The following is a 22,635-nucleotide window of genomic DNA, read 5'->3' as shown; positions in this document are numbered from 1 at the left end:
CTGGGGTACGCTTTCGTTTGAAAATTAGTCACAGGGCTGTTTGATAGTCGCTTGAAGTTAATTACACGACGACGATAGGTTAGCCATGGTCGATCATTTTGTGCAATTTGGTTGCCTCTGAGGATCGCGTCGTTTGTGTGCCTGATGGTAACTGCCAACGGCCAACAGTTTTGCTAGGTATTGCTTCTTGGCAATCATCATATTTGTTTCGTGTGATAATGTGTTTCAGTGTTTTATAGGAAAGGTAATGGTACGATCAGTGAGCAATTTGCTACTTTTTTCCCACCAAACGGACATTAAAATCGCAGAAGAATTTTAATTAAAACATTTCTTGATTTTAGCCCAAAGTGATTGGTATAATTGATTCAGCTTGCTTGACAAGTAGGTTTATAATTTTCCTATAATTATATTCACTTAACTGCAGAGACAATTACAATCTATTAATGTAATAAAATTTTAAATAGGTATATGTAATAGTGTTGATATGCCACCGTTTGTGGCAGAACACAAGAAATAAATTCTGAATAAATACTAGTAAAGCCCCCCCTCCTACAATAAAAAATCAACTGATGACGTTTATTTTTATACTAGCAACAGTGAGCAGCAGAAAAAAGCGTCATCTAAAAAGTTGTAAAATAAACATGTTCAAATACTATGAACATTGCCTTAAGGTACCGTGAAAAAAAAAAACAAAATATATATATATATATATATATATATATATATATATATATATATATATATTTTTTTTTTTTTTTTTTTTTCTCGCTTGTTTTCCATCGGTCTAGTTCCGCCACTGTTGTGGCCAATCACCGACTCCCAGGGAGGCGACTCCACACCCAGGACCCTAACTCACGACCCGTTTATTAACGGACCGGCGCCAACGGCTTTACTTCCTCATGCGATGGAAGGCGTGATCCCAGAGATTTTTCGCCTCAGAAAATCTCCCGGTGTCGGCTAGGATTGAATCTAGACCAGTTGGGTTGGTTGTGAGTGGATCACGCCACCTCACAACCATCGACACCAATGTCGGCGGTGGGATTCGAACCCAGGCGTCGAGCGATATATATATATATATATATATATATATATATATATATATATATATATATATATATATATACATATATATATATATATAAATATATATATATATATATATATATATATATATATATATATATATATATATATATATATATATATTTATATATATATATATATATATATATATATATATATATAAATAAATATAAATATAAATATATATATATATATATATATATATATATATATATATATAAATATATATATATATATATATATATATATATATATATATATATATATATATTTATATATATATATATATATATATATATATATATATATATATATATATATATATATATATATATATATATATATATATATATATATATATATATGTATATATATATATATATATATATATATATATATATATATATATATATATATATATATATATATATATATATATATATATAGATATATATATATATATATATATATATATATATATATATATATATATATATATATATATATATATATATATATATATATATATATATATATATATATATATATATATATATATATATATATATATATATATATATATATATATATGAGATATTATCATAACAGCCGAACAGTGACCTACGCGGCGCTTATTTGGCCTCCTGTGTGGCCAGCGTTCATTGTTCGTAAATCGACAATGGCGTTTCGTTACGCACCGGCGGCGGCAACCCGGAAAATACTTGACGCGGCTGCGCGGTCGAATTCCACAGCACTGTAACATGTTTCTAATCTCGTTTAGCAAGTAAATATTCTACAAACTAAGCATGAACTTTCCTGTAGCCTAATATGGCGTCACAACCTTATTTTTCACAGTAGATAATTTTCAGTTCTAATCAGATTCTAGATCAGAGTTCAGAGATCAGAGTTCTAGATCAGATTTTTTCATACTTTTTGGAGCAATGCTAAATCCAGATGACTACTAACAAGTTGTGGAAATCATTGGTTTATATTCATTTGTGTATTTGTCAGTGGTGGGCACCATTCCGCTAATTCGCTAATTCGCTAATCAGCGACGCTAAAATTCAGTTAGCGATTTAGCGATTTCGCTAATTTTTAAGCTTAACCAGCTTAAAAGAAACTGTTAGCGTCGTTAGAATTTTGGCCTTCGAAACGCTTATCGCTAATTCGCAAAATTTTGTGGAGAAGTGACAATAGAAATATTTAGAAAAACTGTGAATTGCTGATGGCGTACGTAAATTGCTTCGAAAGATGAACATACTTTACTGCGAAAGTTACTTTTGTTAGTTTTTTTACCCTAGAATGGAGTTCCAGTTATCGTACAAGCCACAGGAGCATTTTGAAGAACCAGCACAAGGTCTAGATTGAATTTTTGGCACACCAAGAACTTTGATGAATTGCAACGCCCTTGAAATTATGGGAACTTTGGTTCTATTTTTTTCGATTCAGATAATAATTGAATTTTCATGTAAACATTCCTAAGAGTATCTATTTTCAATGCAAGCTAAATAACTTTTGTTATTCTTGTTTTTTCAAAATCAAATATGAATACCGTTTCGTGAACCTCTTACTGTAAATAGCTTCAAAAAGTACCTAATTTTTTTTTTTTTTTTCTTCACATAACATTTATTTGACACGGCACAAATACAATTTAATGTTTAACGGCGCCAATTATATCTGATGACTTAAAAACTAAAGCAAATTTTTTATCCTCGCTGCCGACTACGAGCTGAAATTAAGTCTAACTTAAAACTAGCATGGGATTTCCAATCAGTGTTTTGTTGTTCAATGGTCGTCTGATAATCGTCGAATGGCATGTATGGATTCGTTCTGCTGAGCCACGATGTCGTGAGTTGGGACAGAGGCTCGTAGTCCTTGGGTCCTGGTTCTATTGTGCGGGGTCTGGTTGCTGGTTTTGTGCTTAAGGTTCAAACGTGTTCTTGTCGTTTTGTTGGGTGTAGACGGAGGGGAACGGGACTAGACTGGGGCGTGGATGGATTTCAGGAAAACGTATATAAGGGACATGTAGGATAGGTCACGGCTCGCCAAGACATCACGAACAGGAACAGCCGGCTGTCTACCCTCGGCCTGCAGGGAAGCTATTAATTTAGACCTGGCGTCACGGTGTACAGGGCATGACCAAACCACATGCTCTATGTCGTGATAACCTTCACCACAGGCACAGATACCACTTTCCCCGAGCCCAACACGACGGAGGAGCGCGTCAAATCTATAGTGATTGGACATAAGCCGGGACATCACGCAAATGAAATCCCGACCTACATCCAACCCCTTGAACCACGGGTTCGTCGATACTTTGGGGATTATGGAATGTAACCACCTTCCCAATTCCCCTCTGGTCCAAGCATTTTGCCAACTGATGATCGTATTCTGACGTACAAGTGCGAAAAATTCATTAAAGGCAATTGGTCTTTCATAAATATCACCGTTTGTTGCGCCCACCTTAGCCAAAGAGTCCGCTTTCTCATTACCCGGTATCGAGCAGTGAGAAGGGACCCACGCTAAGGTAATCTGAGTAGATTTTTCGGATAAAGCACTCAGATGTTCCCGTATTTTCCCCAGGAAATACGGAGAGTGCTTAACATCTTTCATCGATCGGAGAGCCTCAATGGAACTGAGACTGTCCGTAAAGATGAAATAATGGTCCGTGGGCATTTTTTCGATAATCCCTAGGGTGTACTGAATTGCAGCTAATTCTGCGACGTAAACAGAAGCAGGATTATCGAGCTTATGGGAGACGGTTAAATTGTTATTGAAGATACCGAAGCCAGTGGACCCATCAAGAAGTGATCCGTCAGTGTAGTACATATTGTCGCAGTTGATGTTTCGATATTTATTGGAAAAAATTTTAGGGATCTGCTGCACGCGTAAATGATCCGGGATTCCACGAGTTTCTTCTATCATGGATGTATCGAAAAACACAGTAGAATCAGAAGTATTTGATAAGTCGACACGATTTGGAATATTCGAAGAAGGGTTAATATTTTGGGACATGTGATTGAAATACAATGTCATAAAACGGGTTTGAGAATTAAGTTCGATTAACCTTTCAAAATTTTCAATCACGGGACGGTTCAAGACCTCACATTTGATTAGAATACGAGAAGACAGGCTCCAGAAGCGGTTTTTCAATGGTAGTACTCCAGCTAAAACCTCCAAACTCATCGTATGGGTCGACTGCATGCAACCTAAGGCGATACGCAAACAACGATATTGTATTCGCTCCAGTTTGATCAAATGTGTGTTTGCTGCGGAGCGGAAGCAGAAACACCCGTATTCAATAACAGACAATATCGTTGTTTGGTAAAGCCTTATAAGGTCTCCTGGATGGGCTCCCCACCATTGTCCGGTTATTGTACGAAGAAAATTCACTCTTTGTTGACATTTTTTCATCAGATACCTCACGTGACAACCCCAGGTGCCTTTAGAGTCGAACCAGACACCAAGATATTTGTGTACCAAAACCTGAGAAATCGTTTTACCCATTAATTGTGTTTGGAGCTGAGCAGGTTCATGCTTCCTAGAAAAAACTACTATCTCAGTCTTCTCCGGAGAGAATTCGATACCTAGCTGTAAAGCCCAAGCAGACAAATTGTCCAAGGTATCTTGCAATGGTCCTTGCAAATCGGCAGCTTTGGCTCCTGTAACAGAGATTACACTGTCGTCTGCAAGTTGTCTTATCGTGCATGAATTTGCCAGACATTCGTCGATGTCATTTACATAAAAGTTGTAAAGAAGGGGGCTTAAACATGAGCCCTGGGGAAGACCCATGTAGCTAATGCGAAAAGTTGCCAAATCGCCATGCGTAAAATGCATGTGCTTTTCGGACAACAAATTGTGCAAAAAATTGTTCAAAATTGGAGAAAATCCTTGTCGGTGAAGTTTACCCGAAAGAATGTCAATAGAAACGGAATCAAAAGCCCCCTTAATGTCCAAGAACGCAGACGCCATTTGTTCTTTACGAGCATACGCCAGCTGAATATCTGTTGAAAGCAACGCAAGACAATCATTCGTCCCTTTGGCACGGCGGAAGCCAAATTGAGTTTCTGATAGTAGACCATTTGATTCGACCCAGTGGTCTAAACGACGGAGTATCATTTTTTCCATCAATTTCCGGATACAGGATAGCATTGCAATCGGCCTATAAGAGTTGTGATTAGAAGCTGGTTTCCCTGGTTTTTGGATGGCGATCACCTTCACTTGCCTCCAATCCTGCGGTACAATGTTTTGCTCCAGGAACTTATTGAACAAGTTCAACAAGCGCCTCTTGGCATTGCCGGGTAGATTCTTCAACAAGTTGAATTTGATTCTATCTAATCCAGGCGCGTTATTGTTACAGGACAGGAGGGCAACTGAAAATTCTGCCATCGTAAAAGGTGATTCTATCGCGTCGTGGCCCGGAGACGCATCGCGAACAATATTTTGCTCAGGAACAGAGTCCGGACATACTTTCCTGGCAAAATCAAATATCCACCTACTTGAAGACTCCTCGCTTTCGTTGACCGTTACGCGATTCCGCATTCTTCGGGCTGTGTTCCAAAGAGTGCTCATCGATGTCTCCCTCGACGTCTCGTTCACGAACCGACGCCAATATCCACGTTTCTTTGCTTTAGCCAAGCTTTTAAGCTTGGTATCAAGCTCCGAATACCGTAAATAGTCGCCAGGTATACCTCCCGTCTGGTAGGCCTTAAACGCGTCGGATCTTTGCGTGTAGACATCGGAGCACTCTTGGTCCCACCACGGAGTGGGAGGCCGTTCTTTGATCGTTACGCCGGGATATTTCTTCGTTTGGGCTTGCAACGCGGCGTCGAGAATCAAGCCCGCGAGGAGGTTGTATTCTTCAAGTGGTGAATGATGTTGAATCGACTCGACCGCTTTTGAAATCATTTCCTCGTATAACTTCCAATCGACATTTCGTGTGAGGTCATACGGAATGTCAATTGGTCGCATGCGAGTTGACCCGTTAGTAATTGAAATAAGAATAGGCAGATGGTCGCTACCGTGAGGATCGAGGATTACCTTCCATGTGCAATCCAACCGTAGCGACGTCGAACATAAGGATAGATCCAAAGCGCTTGGGCGCGCTGGAGGTTTCGGGATACGTGTCATTTCACCGTTGTTTAAAATAGTCATGTCGAAGTCATCGCAAAGGTTATAGATTAAAGAGGAGCGGTTATCATTGTATGGGGAACCCCAAGCCACGCCATGAGAGTTGAAGTCTCCCAAAATCAAACGTGGCGAGGGAAGAAGTTCTATTAAATCAAAGAGCAGCCGTTGCCCAACCTGTGCTCTGGGGGGAATATATATTGAGGCAATACAAAGCTCTTTACCTTGTATTGTCATTTGACATGCGACAACTTCGATGCCTGGAATCGAGGGGAGGTTAATACGATAGAAAGAATAGCACTTTTTAATCCCTAAAAGTACTCCTCCATATGGGGTGTCTCGATCAAGGCGAATAATATTAAAATCATGGAAGTTGAGATCAATATTTGAAGTAAGCCAAGTTTCACAAAGGGAAAATGCATCGCATTTGTTTTTATTTATCAAAACTTTAAACGAATCAATTTTTGGTAAAATACTTCTACAATTCCACTGTAAGACAGAGATAGAATCCTTCATATACGCAGTTGAATTAGGCATCGAAGGATACAATCGCTGCAAGGAGAGGCCATTGGGCAGTCAACTGCTTCAAAAATGATCTAACTGTTGGGAGGAATGCTGTAAGAAAAATTTTAATTGGATCGGGTACATTGAAAGTTTCAAAAATCCAGTCCACAATGTCAGAAAATTTCACTAATCCAGAGTTTGTTTCATCAACTGGGAGTGTAAAAGGAGCAACTGGGGTTTTAGATGTTCCTGGCAGTGCTGGGAACTCCTTCTGGGACTTTAAATTTGCCAGCCCAGGAGGAGTTTGCTTCGGTTTTTCCGCAGCACTGTTTGGTTTGTTTGTAACTTTCATTTCACTTTGAGAAATCTTAGGACCTTTTCTGGGAAGTTTAGGAGAGGAAATATTTTTCCTCTTTCTAGACTCCCCAGGATTGGCGTAAGATGCTCCCGCTGGTGAATCGTCAGAATCGGTTTCATCAGAGGACAACAGATTGAAGGGGTTCGAAGTAACGGGAGAAGTGGTAACGGTCTTCTTCAGCATGTCAGCGTAGGAACGCTTTGAACGCTCTTTGAGAGACCGTTTTATTTTATCCCTGCGCTGCATGTACACCGCACATGTCGAGAGCTCATGCAGATTTTCTCCGCAGTGAATACACTTTTCAGCGTTAACACTGCAAGAATCTTCCGCATGAGACTCCCCACACTTGCCACAACGTGCCTTATTGCAGCAGTAGGCGGCTGTATGGCCTAACTGCTTGCAATTCAGGCAGTTCATGACGCGGGGCACGTAGAGCCTCACAGGGAGACGAACCCGGTGGATCGAGACGTGGCTTGGTAGTGCAGACCCGGCGAACGTAACTCGAAACGAGTCTGACGGAGTGTATACTGTTTTGCCACCGATGATCGATGCTGACCGCAATTGCTTGCAGTCGAGCACCTTTACTTCGGGACACGTTTTGTTCTTAAAGCACCCTTTGGCACTTTGCAGTATACACTCGACGGACAGACTCGAATCGGTTATGACACCGTCGATCTCCACGTCTCGTGCGGGTATGTAAACGCGATACTCGCGTGTGAAGAGCTCAGAGCAAGCTATATCGTTGGCCTCTTTCAGGTTACCGACCACGACACGGAGCTTGTTAGGCCGGACCTTGGAAATTTCGGTCACGCCCTTGTACTCCTTCGTCAGGTCTTTAGAAATCTGCAAGAGGTTCAACTTTTTCGATTTCGGTCCTGCCTTTGGCCGAAAATAAACAGTATAGCTGCCCTGGGCTCCGTCTGGGTAAAGCCTGGGGCGAGGGGGGACTGAAGAATGAACAGGGGAGGGGGTAACAGAAGGGTCAGGGTCAGAGGGGTTCGGGGATGGTGGCGCGGGAGGCGAGGGATCTACATCCATCGCGCTAAGTCTAGCGCACTAGCGCTGACAAGAACACGTACCTTTTTATTTCTCCCTTCCAGTAAGGTTGGTTGTCCGATCGTTGGAAGTAGCAGCCGTTACAGCCAGCAGCACCAATACAGCAGCACCAAACAGCCACCAGCAGCGAGCCAGGTGTGAGATCACTCCACACAGCGATACAACTCGCTGACACTGATGGCTTCTTCTTTTTCCTCGTTTGTGTCTCGTCCACTGCTGTAGCACAATCCAGCCAGCAGCCAAATCGGCTTACGCACCAGCTGGCAGTCACGATGCGAAACAGTTGCACAAAGGCACGACCTTGAACCCGGATTTATATCACTCGACCAGGCAAACAATGCCAACACTTGTTCACACGTCTATTGTTTTATACTCTATCGGACCGATCACCAAACACGTCCAGTACTGATGCGTGTTCGGCACAGAATGAAAAGTACCTAATTGTTTTCGTTTGTTTAACCAAAACAGATCAAAGTGGTCCAAACTTTACAAAACATGAGCAATAAATATAGCGACTATTTACCAAGCATGGAAAAAATCGTTCAGGTGATATTTTCTCAGCAGTCGGTAGCGATTTTTTTTTCGCTTCTGATAATTACAAGCGAATCCGCAGCGAAAAATTATCATTTGAGATTGCTTTGATTCATTTGCGCACTTTCACTCGTTTGATAGTTTTCACTTATATAACTGGTGTATAGAGCGAATGTTTAACGTATAGAGCGTAGTGGCATTCCAAAATTTTTATCTCTGGGTTTTTCCAGTTTATCAATTTTAACATGAAAAGGAAGCAGAGATATTTTATAATGAGTGTTGTGTTGAAGGTAGGAGGAATGTTTCACTGTAATGCGAAACCGCGTTGCCCGTATTTCAAAAATACGTACGTACCGGGAAATTTACAGCGCCACCTCGCCTCCAAGCATCCTGACGTGATGGCAAGATTGGGGCTAGCAGCATCAGAAAGCTCTGAGCCTCAACAAAAGAGACAAAGGAAACTAGTAATAAAGATTATTTCATCGTTAAGTATAAAATAATCCAGCCGAAAAAAATCGCTGATTTTTTTTACTATCGAGAAGTGAAAATTTTCGGTATTGATTCTATTGAAATTATCACTACCGATTTTTGTTCATAGATGTAACCAAGCAAGCTTATCATTGTTGATAAATGAAAACTCCTAAATGATTTTCAGGCGATATTAAATCAGAAACGATTGTATGAGTGAGTGATTTTTTCCATCCTTGCTACAGGCCGGACTCGATTATATACAGACTCGATTGTATATTGACTCGATTATATATGATTCGATTATATATAAAATTGTATATAATCGAATCATAATTTTTTTTTTTCAATTTTAAATATAACTTACCTAAAGCAACAATGTCGTATAGGAATCGTCCAAAAATACGTAACGCTTAGGGGGAGGTAGAGATCTGACAAAACGTCGCAATCAATACTAAAAATTTTGAAGATCTATACAAAGTGCGTTACCTAGAGGAAAGAGGCGGTCGAAAATAGTTTTTATTCACGGTACGTAAATAATGGACGTTCCTTTCGGTCCAATATGACGTAACGCAACATTTTTTGACCCAAAACGTTGATTTTTGAGCCATAATGTTTCAAGTAAAGTAAAGCTTATCTAAAACAGAAATATCGCGAGGGAACGTTTACAAATTATGTGACGCTCAGGAAACGGGAAAGAGTGTTGGGTTGGCAAAGTGTTGCAACTCATACGGAAAATTTAAACAAAAAGCATGGCAAAGGGGGAAAGGAGATCAACAATAATTTTTCTTGCGTTACGTTATAAATAAGCGCTTTCTTATTGATTCATAAAAGTTCGTTCAAATGTGGTGAGGGTTTTCCGGAAGTCCAATATATATGTCACGTTAAATTTGAATGGACCCTAATATTACTATTTCAATGTTAAGGTTGAGGTGATAGAGATTGACTCTTTTCAAATACTTATTTTTATGAATTGAAATCAATACTGGTGAGCAAAAATTCAAATAAATTACAGGCAATGTTTTTAGGTAATCTACTATCTACCCAATACGCAAGTCGCTAATCTAGCTAATCTACTATCTACCATGGGCGCAACTTGGGAAAATTTCTAGGGGGACCTAGTTTTCATGTATGTAATTTAAAAAAACGGAAAAAGGGGTTTTAATATGCTTATTTAATAACGCTTAAAATAGTGTCGTAACAGCAGAAAATATCACTTCTAGATAGAATCTCCGAAGATGTACTGAATATCTTGAACACAGCGTCAAAGCCAACCTCTTTCAGCAACACTGATTTGATATCGAGGAGGGCCAGGTTTGGTAAATGGCTGGGCAGTGCTTTTTAACAGCACACCCGTACTAGCTGGAATAAAATAGACCCCAGTGTGGTTCAAGGCATAATGCCCTATTCCTATCTCCACGAGTTACCGACTGTGATACGAGCAACCAAGGGAAAACCGGTGAACCGGTGGGAACTTGGCCGTATGCTGACAGGAAAGGGGTAGTTGTTCTCCTTAGAGAGCAGCTTGTCTGAACCCCACATGCTAGGGGCGGCTCAACAGCGACTGATCCGGACCGAACGGCTGAACTATGAAATGCGGTGTCTGACGACGATTAAAGGCTCGGTTCATGTAACAGTAGATCGCTCAACGCCCCGGTGGGCCGGTCACGTCGTAAGGATGCCGGACGACAACCCTGTGAAATCACTTCTCTTCAGCAAACCTTACCGGCACCAGAAAGTAAGGGACGCAGGAACTGGTGAAACACAGCCCAAAACCCAGTAAAATGGCGACAACTTCTTGATACAGCACGAGTTACTACAGCTCTTGTCTGACTGGTAAGATGAGTAAGAGAGCTAGGCTTGAGAAACGATCCTTGGTGCCAATGAATGACGACATCTCAATTTGTGTTGATTTTGATGCTTTGATAAGTAGTATAGAATGTATTTATATTGAATACAATCATTTTCTGGAAAATTCTAGGGGGGGCTAAACACTTTCTAGAGTGTTCTTGCCATGGCTGACTGCAATAACATAAAGAATAACTACGAAATCTATACATACATATATTTTTGTAAGAAAGGTTTTTTGCGACTTTAAGGGTGTTAGTCAAAAAAATTCTACTTATTTATTTAAAAACAACAAAAAATGTATGCAAAATAAACAGAATTTTTTTTTTCTGATTCGGTTATATGTTCATATATTTTTGTAAGAAAGGTTTTTTGCGACTTTAAGGGGGTTGGTCAAAAAAAATCCTAATTATTTATTCAAAAACAACAAAATATTTATGCAAAATAAACAAAAAAAATTTTTTTTTCTGATTCGATTATATACAGGGATTCGATTATATATAGTGAAAATTTTTCGGAGACTGTATATAATCGAGTCCGACCTGTATTTACATATTGAAAAGTTAGCGATTAGCGAAAATTCCGCTAATGTGGGTTTAGCGTTTAGCGATTATCGAGCTAAATTTTCCGGCTAGCGACTCAGCGATTAGCGTCGCTAAATTTTCGGTTAGCGGTGCCCACCACTGGTATTTGTATTCAATTGTACACAAACTCTTGACACACTGTTGTTCGAATTTTGTTGTTCGGTTGAGTCATAAAATGCTCCCGTTTCCTACGACATGCTTTTCGCATCATTTTAACGAACATTGCCGATATAATATAAATAATACATCAACAACTCTTTTACAACCAATCAGATCTGAAACATTCACCGTTGCATAAGTAATTCCACTTACTAGCGTCTAGGGAATGACTTGGCATGCGTGGAACTACAATGACAATCAATTTATTTGACACATTTCAGTTCCATTCTAGCATCAGGGTTACCGGTGCAATTTCAGTGCTACTGCACTCCGTTTTACGACGCTCATTTCCTTTATTCTACTTATCTGACATTTACTTTAGCACCAGCCCGCTAGCCAGCCCTTCACAAGCATGCGCACAGCCCACGCGAGGAGGTCCGAGGGTGGTTTTTGCTCTGTTCCCCTACAAACCCAAACGCCTAGTCTCCATCAGGCATGTCGTGCGTTCGGTCGCGACTGATTAATATGCGTTCCGATCACTCAACAAACGGACTAACCATGAAATGATAACTAATAGGCTTTCCCTTTGTCGGAACAGCCGCTACTTGTTGGCATATCCGCATATTTCAGGCGGGCCTACGTGGTTACCAAATGACATAGACTGGGTAGCCCAAGTTGTACGTTCTTTGCATTAGAACAGCAGTTTGTGAGACCGATGTTTGCAAAATATTTTTCACTTTATCATTAGATCTGTGATCTCAGAAATGTACTAATTTAATGGAATCAGATGGGTCCGTTTAAAAAAAAATGATTTAGTGCACAGGGTATGTATGTCAATTACGAAATAGATATGGAATTAATAAATTCACGTATAAAAATGTAAACAAAACTGGGTCATGAAATATGAAATGACCACGAAGAAGCACAAACTTGGACACAACCATCACGGATTTTACTCAAAGTAGGGGAAATTATACATCTAATGTCACTTTGGAAAAAAATCAATTCTGGAGTTGATTGGTATGACCCTTTGTTGTAAAATAACGCATTTTTTGGTCCGAAAAATACTGATTTGCCGAAAAATGAAAATTTAGTTTTTTAAATACAAAAATAATCTATCTGGCAACACTTCCAGTTAAAAATAATATTTTTTCTGGGTTTCTAGTTTTTTTTTTTGCTTTATTAATCGCCTACCAATATTTTTCGGACGTCTTGCGTCTATAAATTGTAAGAAAAATTAATAAATAATTTAAAACTATCTTCGTAAAAATGTTATAACTCGAGATTGGCTCATATTACCTCAAGGTGATAAGTGTTTCTTACGTAAAATTTTCCGAGAAACACGATGAAACTATCAAATCTGAAATAAAATTTGATGTATTTGCCAAAAGATGCAAATTTTTTTTTAATACAGAAATAATTTATCTGGCAACACTTTCGGTCAAAAATTAGATTTTTTCTAGATTTCTTGGCTTATTTCTTTTAAATATCACCTATCAGTATTTTTCTGACGTATTCCGTTTATATAATGTAAAAAAAGAACAGAGGACTTGACCACAGAACGGGGGGTATTCCGATCGACACCAAAATTGGGATATTTTCAAAGTGACGCTAGATGAATAATTCCCCCAACTTTGAATAGAATCTGTGATGTTAGTGTCCATGTGTGTTGCGACTGGACGTCTCTTTCTAGTCCGCGTTCTTCTTATATCAAGTTAACTCGGATATATAACTGTATATTTGGCGTTGTTCGCCCGGTCCAGTACCTTTGAAGTGTTCCTGCTTAGTGATTATATCCCCAGTAAACTTTTCAGTCCCTTCTCATGTCAGATTTTACCCAAACGGATCGGCTCTTCCAGTTGTTGTCTATTTACGGCCCAAAGCAGGATAAAAATCGAAATTCCTGAACATCAAGCAAATTTCGAAAGACCTGACGTCACACTATGAGGCCATGACCGAAATTTCGAAAGTCAGGTTGAACAAGCTTCGTGTCGTGATCAACGATCTCAAAGAGACCTACGATATAGCTTGTTCCGACCTCTTTACATCGGAGTACCTAGTATGTACTCGCTAGAAATGTGGAGATCATTTTGATCTCATTTTGATCTTAATAAGGTTTACATAGTTGGTAAAATAACAAAAAATAATACCAAAATATTGTTCCTCCAAGGCTATATGAATAACAAAGCTTGATATTTCAATGACAAACCAAAAATTTGCATTAAAAATCACGAATATGACCGATATAGATATTTTCAACTTATTGAACACTGAAAGCATATCTGATATATCATAAATAATCAATAACGAACAATTTTCACTTAAAAATTTACTTTGAATGAGATATTTTAAAATCAACTCAAATATCTCATTGAAGGCATAGCGAGATATGATATCAAAATTTTATGATATTTTCATATGCATGTTTGAAACATGAATATCTTTCGAATAACGCGATAAGTCCTCATAGCTAAATATGTTATTGATGAGTTATGATTTTGTTATGCTCTCCTGCCCGGGTCTTGATCCACCAGGTTCGTTTTCCTGTGCGGCTCTTTGTGCCCCGCGTCATGAACTGCCTGGATTGTAAGCAGTTAGGCCATACCGTCACCTACTGCTGTAATAAGGCACGTTGTGGCAAGTGTTCTTGCAGTGAAAATACTGAAAAATGTATTCACTGTGGGGAAAATCAGCATAGATTTCCACATGCGCGATGTACTTGCAGCGCACGAATAAAATCAAGATGGCTCTTAAAGAGCGTTCGAAGCGTCCTTACACTGACATGCTGAAGAAAGCCTCGACCACTTCAACCCCTTTTTATCTACTATCAACTGATGAAACCAATTCTGACGATTCACTAGCGGAACACCCTATGCCAATCCTAGGGAATCTAGGAAGCGGAAGAATCTTTCCTTTTCTAAGCTCCCCAGAAAAGGTCCTAGGATTTCTCAATGGGAAATAAAAATATAATGACAACAAAAAGTGCAGCGGAAAAACCGAAGCAAATTCCTCCTGGATTGGGAAATTCAAAGTCCCAGAAAAAGTTTCCAGCACTTCCAGGAACATCCAAACCTCCAGTTGTTGCTTTTGCACATCCAGTTAATAAAACAAATGCTGGATTGGTAAAATTTTCTGGCATTGTGGGCTGGATTTTCAAAACTTTCAATGTACCCGATACAATTAAAAGTTTTTCGAAGCATTATTACCAACAGCTAGATCATTCTTGAAGCAGTTGACTGCCCAATGGCCCCTCCTTGCGGCGAGCGTATCCTTCGATGGCTAATTCATCTTCTGAGGGGAAGAATTTTGTTTCTGTCGTACAGTGGAAGTATTTCTGAGTTTGAGAGACTTCAACACTCATGGCGTGGCTTGAGGTTCCCCTAGTACTAATGATAACCGCTCTTCTTTGATTTATAACCTTTGCGACGACTTCGACATAACAATTTTAAACAACGGTTGGATTGCACATGGAAGGTAATCCTCTATCCCCAAGGTAGCGACCATTTGCTTAGTCTAATTTCAATTGCCAATGGATCAACTCGCACACGATCAGTCGATATCCCGAATGACCTTATTCGAAATATCTATTGGAAATTTTACGAAGGGATAATCATAGAAGCTGTTGGGTCGATTCTGTTTTAAATCACTGAAGCTGTTGGTTCTTCGTATATTTGGAGCTTGACACAAAGCTTGAAAGCTTGGCTAAAGCAATGAAACGCGGTGATTGACGTCGGTTCTTAAACGAAACATCAAGGGAGACATCGATGAGCACTATTTGGAACACAATCAGAAGAATGCGTAATCGTATAACTGTCAACGATTTTGCCAGAAAAGTATGTCCGAACCTTTTTTTCGATGGCAGAGTTTCCAGTTGCTTTCCTGCCCTACAACAATAGCGCCTCAACGTTAGATAGGATGTGTCAAATTCAACTTGTTGAAGAGTCTACCCGACACTATCAAAGGCGGTTATTGAACTTGTTCAATAAGTTTCTGGAGCAAAATATTGTACCGCAGGATTGAAGGCAAGTGAAAGTGATTGCCATCCAAAAACCTGGAAAATCAGCTTCTGATCACAACTCTTATAGGCCGACTGCAATGCTATGTTGTATCTGTAAATTGATGGAAAAAATTATACTGAGTCGTTTAGACCATTGGGTCGAGTCAAATGGTCTATTATTATCAGATACTCAGCTTGGTTTCCGCCGTGCCAAAGGGACGAATGATAGATTTGCGTTGCTCTTGACAGATATTCAACTGGCGTATGCTCACAAAGAACAAGTGGACTAAGGGGCTTTTGATTGACATCCTATTGGGCAAACCTCATGAACAAGGATTTTTTTCCAATTTTAAACAATTATTGCATAATTTGTTGTCCTAAAAGCACATGCATTTTACGCATGGCAATTTGGCAACTTTTCGTATTAGCTATATGGGTCTTCCTCAGGGCTCATGTTAAAGCCTCCTTCTTCTACTGTGTTTTTCGATGAATTTATCATAAAAGAAATTCGTGGAATCGCGGATCATTTACGCGTGTAGCTGATTTCCAAAAAAAATCACATATATATAAAAATATCAACTGCAACAAGATGTTCTCCATTCTCGATGGGTCCACTGTTTCCAATATCTATACATATAGAAATAGAGTTCTGTCTGTCTGTCTGATCCATATAGACATGGAAATGGCTGAACTGATCGGCATGAAAATTTGTATGTATGTGTAATCTCCCATACAAATGAAACAGATTTTTCAAACAGTTTTTTCCGCAAAACATATTAAAATGATCGTAACAATGCCAAAAATTGACACCAGGCGCCATTGTAAAATCCAAGAAGGAGTCTTCAGGTTATGGAAACAGCTTAGGATTGCTGAATACCACTTAATATCGCTATTGGCGTAACCAGAATAATGCCCAGAGGCCAGAAATTGACTCCACATGGCGTTTTGTAATCCAACGTGGCGACTTCCGGTTTCTGTCGAGCAGCCATAAGTGACCCAATGTCATCCAATAGGGGCCATTCTTAAACAACGTGGTCATAAAGAGAGGGGTTTTGTCAAAAGACCACAAAAAATCACGCATTGGGGTGGAGGGGTTAACGAAATGATCACGTGGTCTTTTTTTCTGACTTAGAATTTATTGTTGCTAAGAATGAAGCTTTTGCATGTTAAAAATATATTAAACTGAAAGTTTAATAATAAAAATGTAAAAAATTTAAGCGAATTTTTGACACTTGACAAACGAAAAGACCACGCGGTTAAAGTCGCCCGGGGGGGGGGGGGTAAAGGGGGTATGAAAAGTGATCAAAACATGACCACGTGGTTTAGGAACGGCCCCATATGGATATTTTCCTTAAAAGTCGACATAAGACGCCATTTTGACTTCTAAGATGACGACATCTAGTGTTTTGAAAACAGACGAAAATTACCGAGTATCATCCAATATGCGTATTTCTGGATCTAGAATGACACTCAGATGCCAGATATTGACTCCACATACCTTTTTCAAATCAAAGATCATGACTTCCGGGTTCTATATAAATACGACCCAATATGAGTAATTCGGAAACGTAATGATTCACAGAACCCAAAAGACGAGTATACTGGGGATGGTCGGGTTTCGGGTTTTCAAAACCCAAAACCCGAACCAGACCCGTACCCGATGGGTTTGGCTTTGAAAATTTCTGAAACTGTCGGGTACGGGTCGGGTTCGGGTTTGATGAAAAAAAAAAAAATATTTCGGGTTCGGGTTTGAAAATTTCGGGTTCAGGTCGGGTTTGGGTATGAAAACCCGAAACCCGACTGTAAAATCTTTGAAACCTCGGGTTTGGGTTGGGTTCTGGTTCCACAATTTCTGTTTCGGGTCGGGTTCGGGTTTCATAGAAATAAAATTTTCGGGTTCGGGTTTGAACAAAAAATTGTCATTACTTCATCTTCATGGGCAGTCTTTGTTCTATTGAGGCTCTCAAATCGTTGAAGGATGCTATTATCTTCGAAGAACCGGCGAACCCGTGGTTCAAGGGTTTGGATGTGGATCGGGAATTTACTAACGTGATGTCTCGGCTTATGTTCAATCTCTATAGATTTGACGCGTCGTGTTGGGCTCGGGGAAAGTGATATCTGTGTCTGTGGTGAAGGTTATCACGACATAGAGCGGTGATTTAAATCAATTCTAGTTTTAAATTAGATCTTGTTTCAGCTCGTAGTCGACAGCGAGGATAGAAAGTTTGCTTTTAATTTTCAAGTTACTTAAGAAAGTAAGACACTAGGTGCCGTTAAACATTGATTGTATTTGTGCCGTGTTAAAAAATGGTATGTGAAATAAACTGTTCGCGTCTGCTGTTTTTTGTATCTTTAAAAACCCATGTTGCGTGCTTCAAAACCTCCCAAATGATCTTGTGATAGTATGCAATACCATTATTGTTGCCGAACCCACTGTGCAGTCGTCACCGGTTGTCAGTGAGTCCCGGTCACGCATGACAGACTACCAACAGAACGGACATAGATCAGCGTCAAATGATAGATAAAATATCGATTGATAGAGGAGGAAGTGAAGAGAGCTAATCAGTGAAGTTAAAGCAAGGAAGATAATAGAAATTTGGTTAGAGGAAGAGTTTGTTAAAAGTGTTAAATTTGTGGACAGGAAAGGTAAAAGGAATAAAGATTCAGATGGAATATTAATTAAAATTATATATTGTTTAAATAGGCTGAAAAGAGATTTCTTAAAATTATTATTTGCACATTCCGCATAGTCGAAAAACACCAAAATGTGAGTTGCAAATTTTGTTATTATAAACAGCATTAAACAAATAAAAAACTTTCAGCTTTGAAGCTGCAGTAAAACGCACGTTATCAGAGAGGTGATTTTGTGCTTCGCGACACCGAAAACTTCCTCAACAAAAATCTTCAAAGATTTTGTGGTTAGATCATCAACGTGGTCGAGTGAGATGAATCCAGAGTTGGAGAGCAATTGCATACTATGCAACCAGCCGGACGGGGCTGAAGACTTAGTACAGTGCGACAAATGCGACGGGTACGTGCATTATTCGTGTGCTGAAGTAGGAGATTCGATTGCCGATGAGGACCGGAGTTTCACCTGTAAGAGGTGCGTCGAGATCGACGAAGTAGTTACTAATGCGTCCCGCCGGACTAGCATACACTCCAATGCAACAACGCGCAGCAGCGCAAGAGCGGCCCGCACGGCGCTAAAGTTACAGCAGCTGGATCTGCAACGGCAAAGCCGTCTAAAAGAGCTCGAAGAAGCTGAAAAGTATCAGCAACTACGACGAAAAGTAGAATTAGACTTTGAGCAGCTACGTTTCGATGTGTTGGAGGCACAATTACGCGAAGAAGAGGGCGCCGCTAGTATTAGGAGCAGAGTTAGCTCCAGAGTGGTTCGGGAGAATACTAACCGTTGGCTCACCGTCACGAGTCAGACTGAAGAACAGGGAACAACGTCCACTAGACCAGCCGCCGTTTCGACTCCAGGGGACGATTTCATTAATCGTCTACTCGAACCAGCGCTGGAAACTCCAACTGGACATGGTGCGACAGCCGACGTTAATGGTCCGAAAACAGCACCGACTAACAAATGCACAAATCAGCTACAAGAGCACGACAAAGGAACCACCAACACCAATATCGTGACGTCAAGACTTCCACACGGTGAGCAGGTCCGTGATCCATCACCATCTATAGCGAGAGTGGTCAATGCAACGCTACAAGACATGGGCTCAACAAGCAATAGAGGTCAGTGTACATCGGACTAGGTGAGATCTAAGTTAGGCAAAATAAATGTCGGTTTACAAACTATAGTTGAATCAAACACAACCAACCGTCCTACACTAAAAATGCAAGAATTTAATAGTCAGATAGGAGCTCAGGGTAGAAAAAGTGATGCTGTTAGATCGGAGACTCAAAATAAACTAAGACAGGCTATTGTTTCTCACAATCCTACACATGTTTCGTATGACACAGCTCAGATTTCGTTCCATTCTGTCCCTGTCCCCCCGCCTGAACGTAATCAACAACCACCACCACCGGGACGTCGAAATTGAATCCACAGCGAATCACGACACAGTATCTCTCAGTACAGCAACCGATGGTTGCGAACTTTTCGGAACGTGAGCAACCGCTCCCAGCCGATCAGCAGATTGAGTGTGGTGTCTCAGCTCCTAGATCAGAGTATTTTCGTCAATTTTTGCAACAACAATGCCGTGGATCTCATATGCCAGTTGCCTCTCAATCGTCTGAGCAACAGCAACGTTATACACAAGCGCCGTCGGTGCTTTCACAGCCACCAGGTTATCAGTCTTCGGTTAACTTTCCACCTTCGGGATATCAACAGTTTCCGATATCGAATTCATTAGGGTCGCAAGCGCCAAGACCACCACCCAGGCCCGAACAGTTGTACGCGCAGGAAAATCTTAACACAGGACGAGTGCCTGCTCAGCAGAATGTTTTTAATCGAATACATGCAGACCATGTAACTGGACCTACCGCCCAACAATTAGCCGCTCGTCAAGTAATACCATAGAGTTGCCAGTTTTCTCTGGTGACCCGCAGGAATGGCCGCTTTTCTTCAGCTCGTTTCGTAACTCAACCGAGGCGTGTGGATATAACGATGCTGAAAATTTGGCGAGACTGCAACGTTGCCTGCGAGGACATGCTCTAGAAAGTGTTCGCAGTCGTCTGTTAATTCCAGAGTCAGTTCCCCAGGTAATTACTTCTCTAGAACGGCTCTACGGAAGACCTGAGGTAGTGATTAATTCACTTTTAAAGCGAATGCGGGAAATTCCTTCCCCTAGAGGCGATGATCTGAAGACTTTAATCAAGTTTGGCATGGGAGTGGGAAATTTGGTAGAGCACATGATAATGGCAAACCAGAGGCAACACGTCAGCAACCCAATGCTGTTGCAGGAAATGGTAGATAGACTCCCCCCGAATTTGAAGCTACAGTGGGCGTCATTCAAACGTAGTTACCATACAGTTGACTTAGAAGCGTTCAACAATTTTATGACAGAACTGGTAACAATGGCAAGCGAAGTTGTGCTAGTCGTGGATCCAGTGCAGCAGAGTTCAACAAAATCGGACAAAAATAGAAGAGAAAATGCAAAGGAGAGGCTGTTCGTACACCAACAAGCACATCTGACATCGGATTCGGGAGCAAACAGATCGCAACAAATGTATGCAAGCAAACTTTGCTCACACTGTAATCAGAAAGATCACCGAATTGCCGAATGCCAAAAATTTAAAAATTTGAACTTGGACGACAAGTGGAAAGCGGTCAAACAGAAGGGACTGTGCCGAATGTGCTTGATCCCACATCGTACGTGGCCATGTCGGTCCAAGCAAGAATGTGGAATTGAAGGTTGCCGTTTGCGTCATAATTCTCTACTGCATTCGGGAAACAATGTGTCAAGTATGCCTTCAGTGCCAACATCCACCCACCGAAACATTGCTCATCAACATCATCACTCTATGACGTCTTCAGCCATACTTCGATACATCCCTGTGACACTCTACGGAAATGGGAAGAGCTTAGATATTTACGCGTTCTTAGATGATGGATCATCAACGACCATGTTGGAAGCTGAAGTGGTGAGCCTAATGGGGGTAGAAGGACCCAAGGAGCCGCTGTGTCTGTGTTGGACAGGAGATGTGGTCAGGATGGAAAAGGAGTCACAGCGCGTTGAATTCGCAATCGCAGGAAAGAACGATAGGAAACACTTTCCATTAAAAGCGAGAACGGTGGGACAATTAAAATTACCCAGCCAAACGGTAGCTCGCAATCTACCTATACTATACGAACTATACGAGCATCATCCGTATTTAAAGAAAATACCGCTTAGCAGTTACACTCAAGTTACTCCCAAGCTTATCATCGGAGTAGATAACGCTCAGCTAATTAGTGCCCTTAAAAGTAGGGAAAGCGGTCAAGGAGGGTTGATTACCGTTAAAAAAACACGACTGGGGTGGTGTTTATACGGACGACACGCAGCCCATGGAAAGTTTGTAGAGAACGTGAATGTACATGTGGAACGTTGCGAACATGATATCGAGCTGCACGACCTATTCAGACAGTTTTTGGCAATCGACGAAGCGAACATCCAGCAAAGTATGTCATCGGAAGAAGATAAAAGAGCGTTGAGGATACTCCAGGAAACTACCCGAAAAGTTGACGGGAAACTGGAGACTGGACTACTGTGGCGTTATGACGAGCCCTGTCTGCCAAACAGCTATCCTATGGCTGTACGGAGAATGGAAGCTTTAGAGAGAAAGCTGTCCAAAGATTCGCACCTTCATCACAAAGTGCACCAACTAGTGGCAGAATACATAGATAAGGGTTACGCCCATCGAATAAAACCAGAGGAGCTCAAGTTTATTGAACCAAGTCGCGTATGGTACCTACCACTTGGGGTAATGAGTAACCCACGCAAGCCGGGAAAAATCAGACTAATCTGGGATGCGGCGGCGCGAGTCGATGGCGTGTCTTTCAACGACATGATGCTGAAAGGACCGGATATGCTGACCGCTCTGCCTACAGTATTGTTACGCTTTCGACAGAAACGTGTGGCATTCAGTGGAGACATACGGGAAATGTTCCACCAGTTTCTGATTCGGTCGAACGACAAGCAAATGCAGCGAGTCGTTTTCAGAGAACAACGAGGACAACCCCCACAAATATTTGTGATGGATGTCGCTACGTTCGGCGCGGCCTGCTCGCCGTGTATTGCACAGTATCTGAAAAACAAAAATGCGGAGGAGTACGCAGAGCAGTTTCCCGAGGCAGCAAGAGCAATCGTTGAAAACCACTACGTGGACGATTATCTCGATAGTGTGGACTCGGTAGAAGAAGCGGTGAAGCTGATTCAGGAAGTCAAATACGTTCACTCTATGGCAGGTATGGAAATATCTAAACGTCAGGAAATATACTAAACGTCAGGTGCTACGAGTGATTATGTCGTTGTTCGACCCGCTGG

The 22,635-nt window shown here is 40.7% G+C and overlaps 2 protein-coding genes across 7 annotated transcripts in view; one reads left to right on the top strand and one right to left on the bottom strand.

The window, feature by feature from the left end:
• LOC129727440 (dual oxidase maturation factor 1) overlaps window positions 1-22,635 on the bottom strand; it is a 79,468-nt gene that overhangs the window by 38,310 nt on the left and 18,523 nt on the right. The gene's annotated exons all lie outside the window — the stretch shown is intronic.
• On the top strand, window positions 19,755-22,591 carry LOC129728541 (uncharacterized). Its single transcript, XM_055686984.1, has 2 exons — window positions 19,755-20,177; window positions 20,219-22,591. Exons 1-2 carry the CDS (start codon window positions 19,755-19,757, stop codon window positions 22,589-22,591), a joined length of 2,796 nt encoding a protein of 931 aa, XP_055542959.1.

This window comes from Wyeomyia smithii, chromosome 3, assembly GCF_029784165.1.
Source record: "Wyeomyia smithii strain HCP4-BCI-WySm-NY-G18 chromosome 3, ASM2978416v1, whole genome shotgun sequence".
Taxonomy (NCBI): Eukaryota; Metazoa; Arthropoda; class Insecta; order Diptera; family Culicidae; genus Wyeomyia; species Wyeomyia smithii.
Note: the sequence above shows the minus strand (reverse complement) of the source record. Positions and strands in the feature narration are given on the sequence as shown.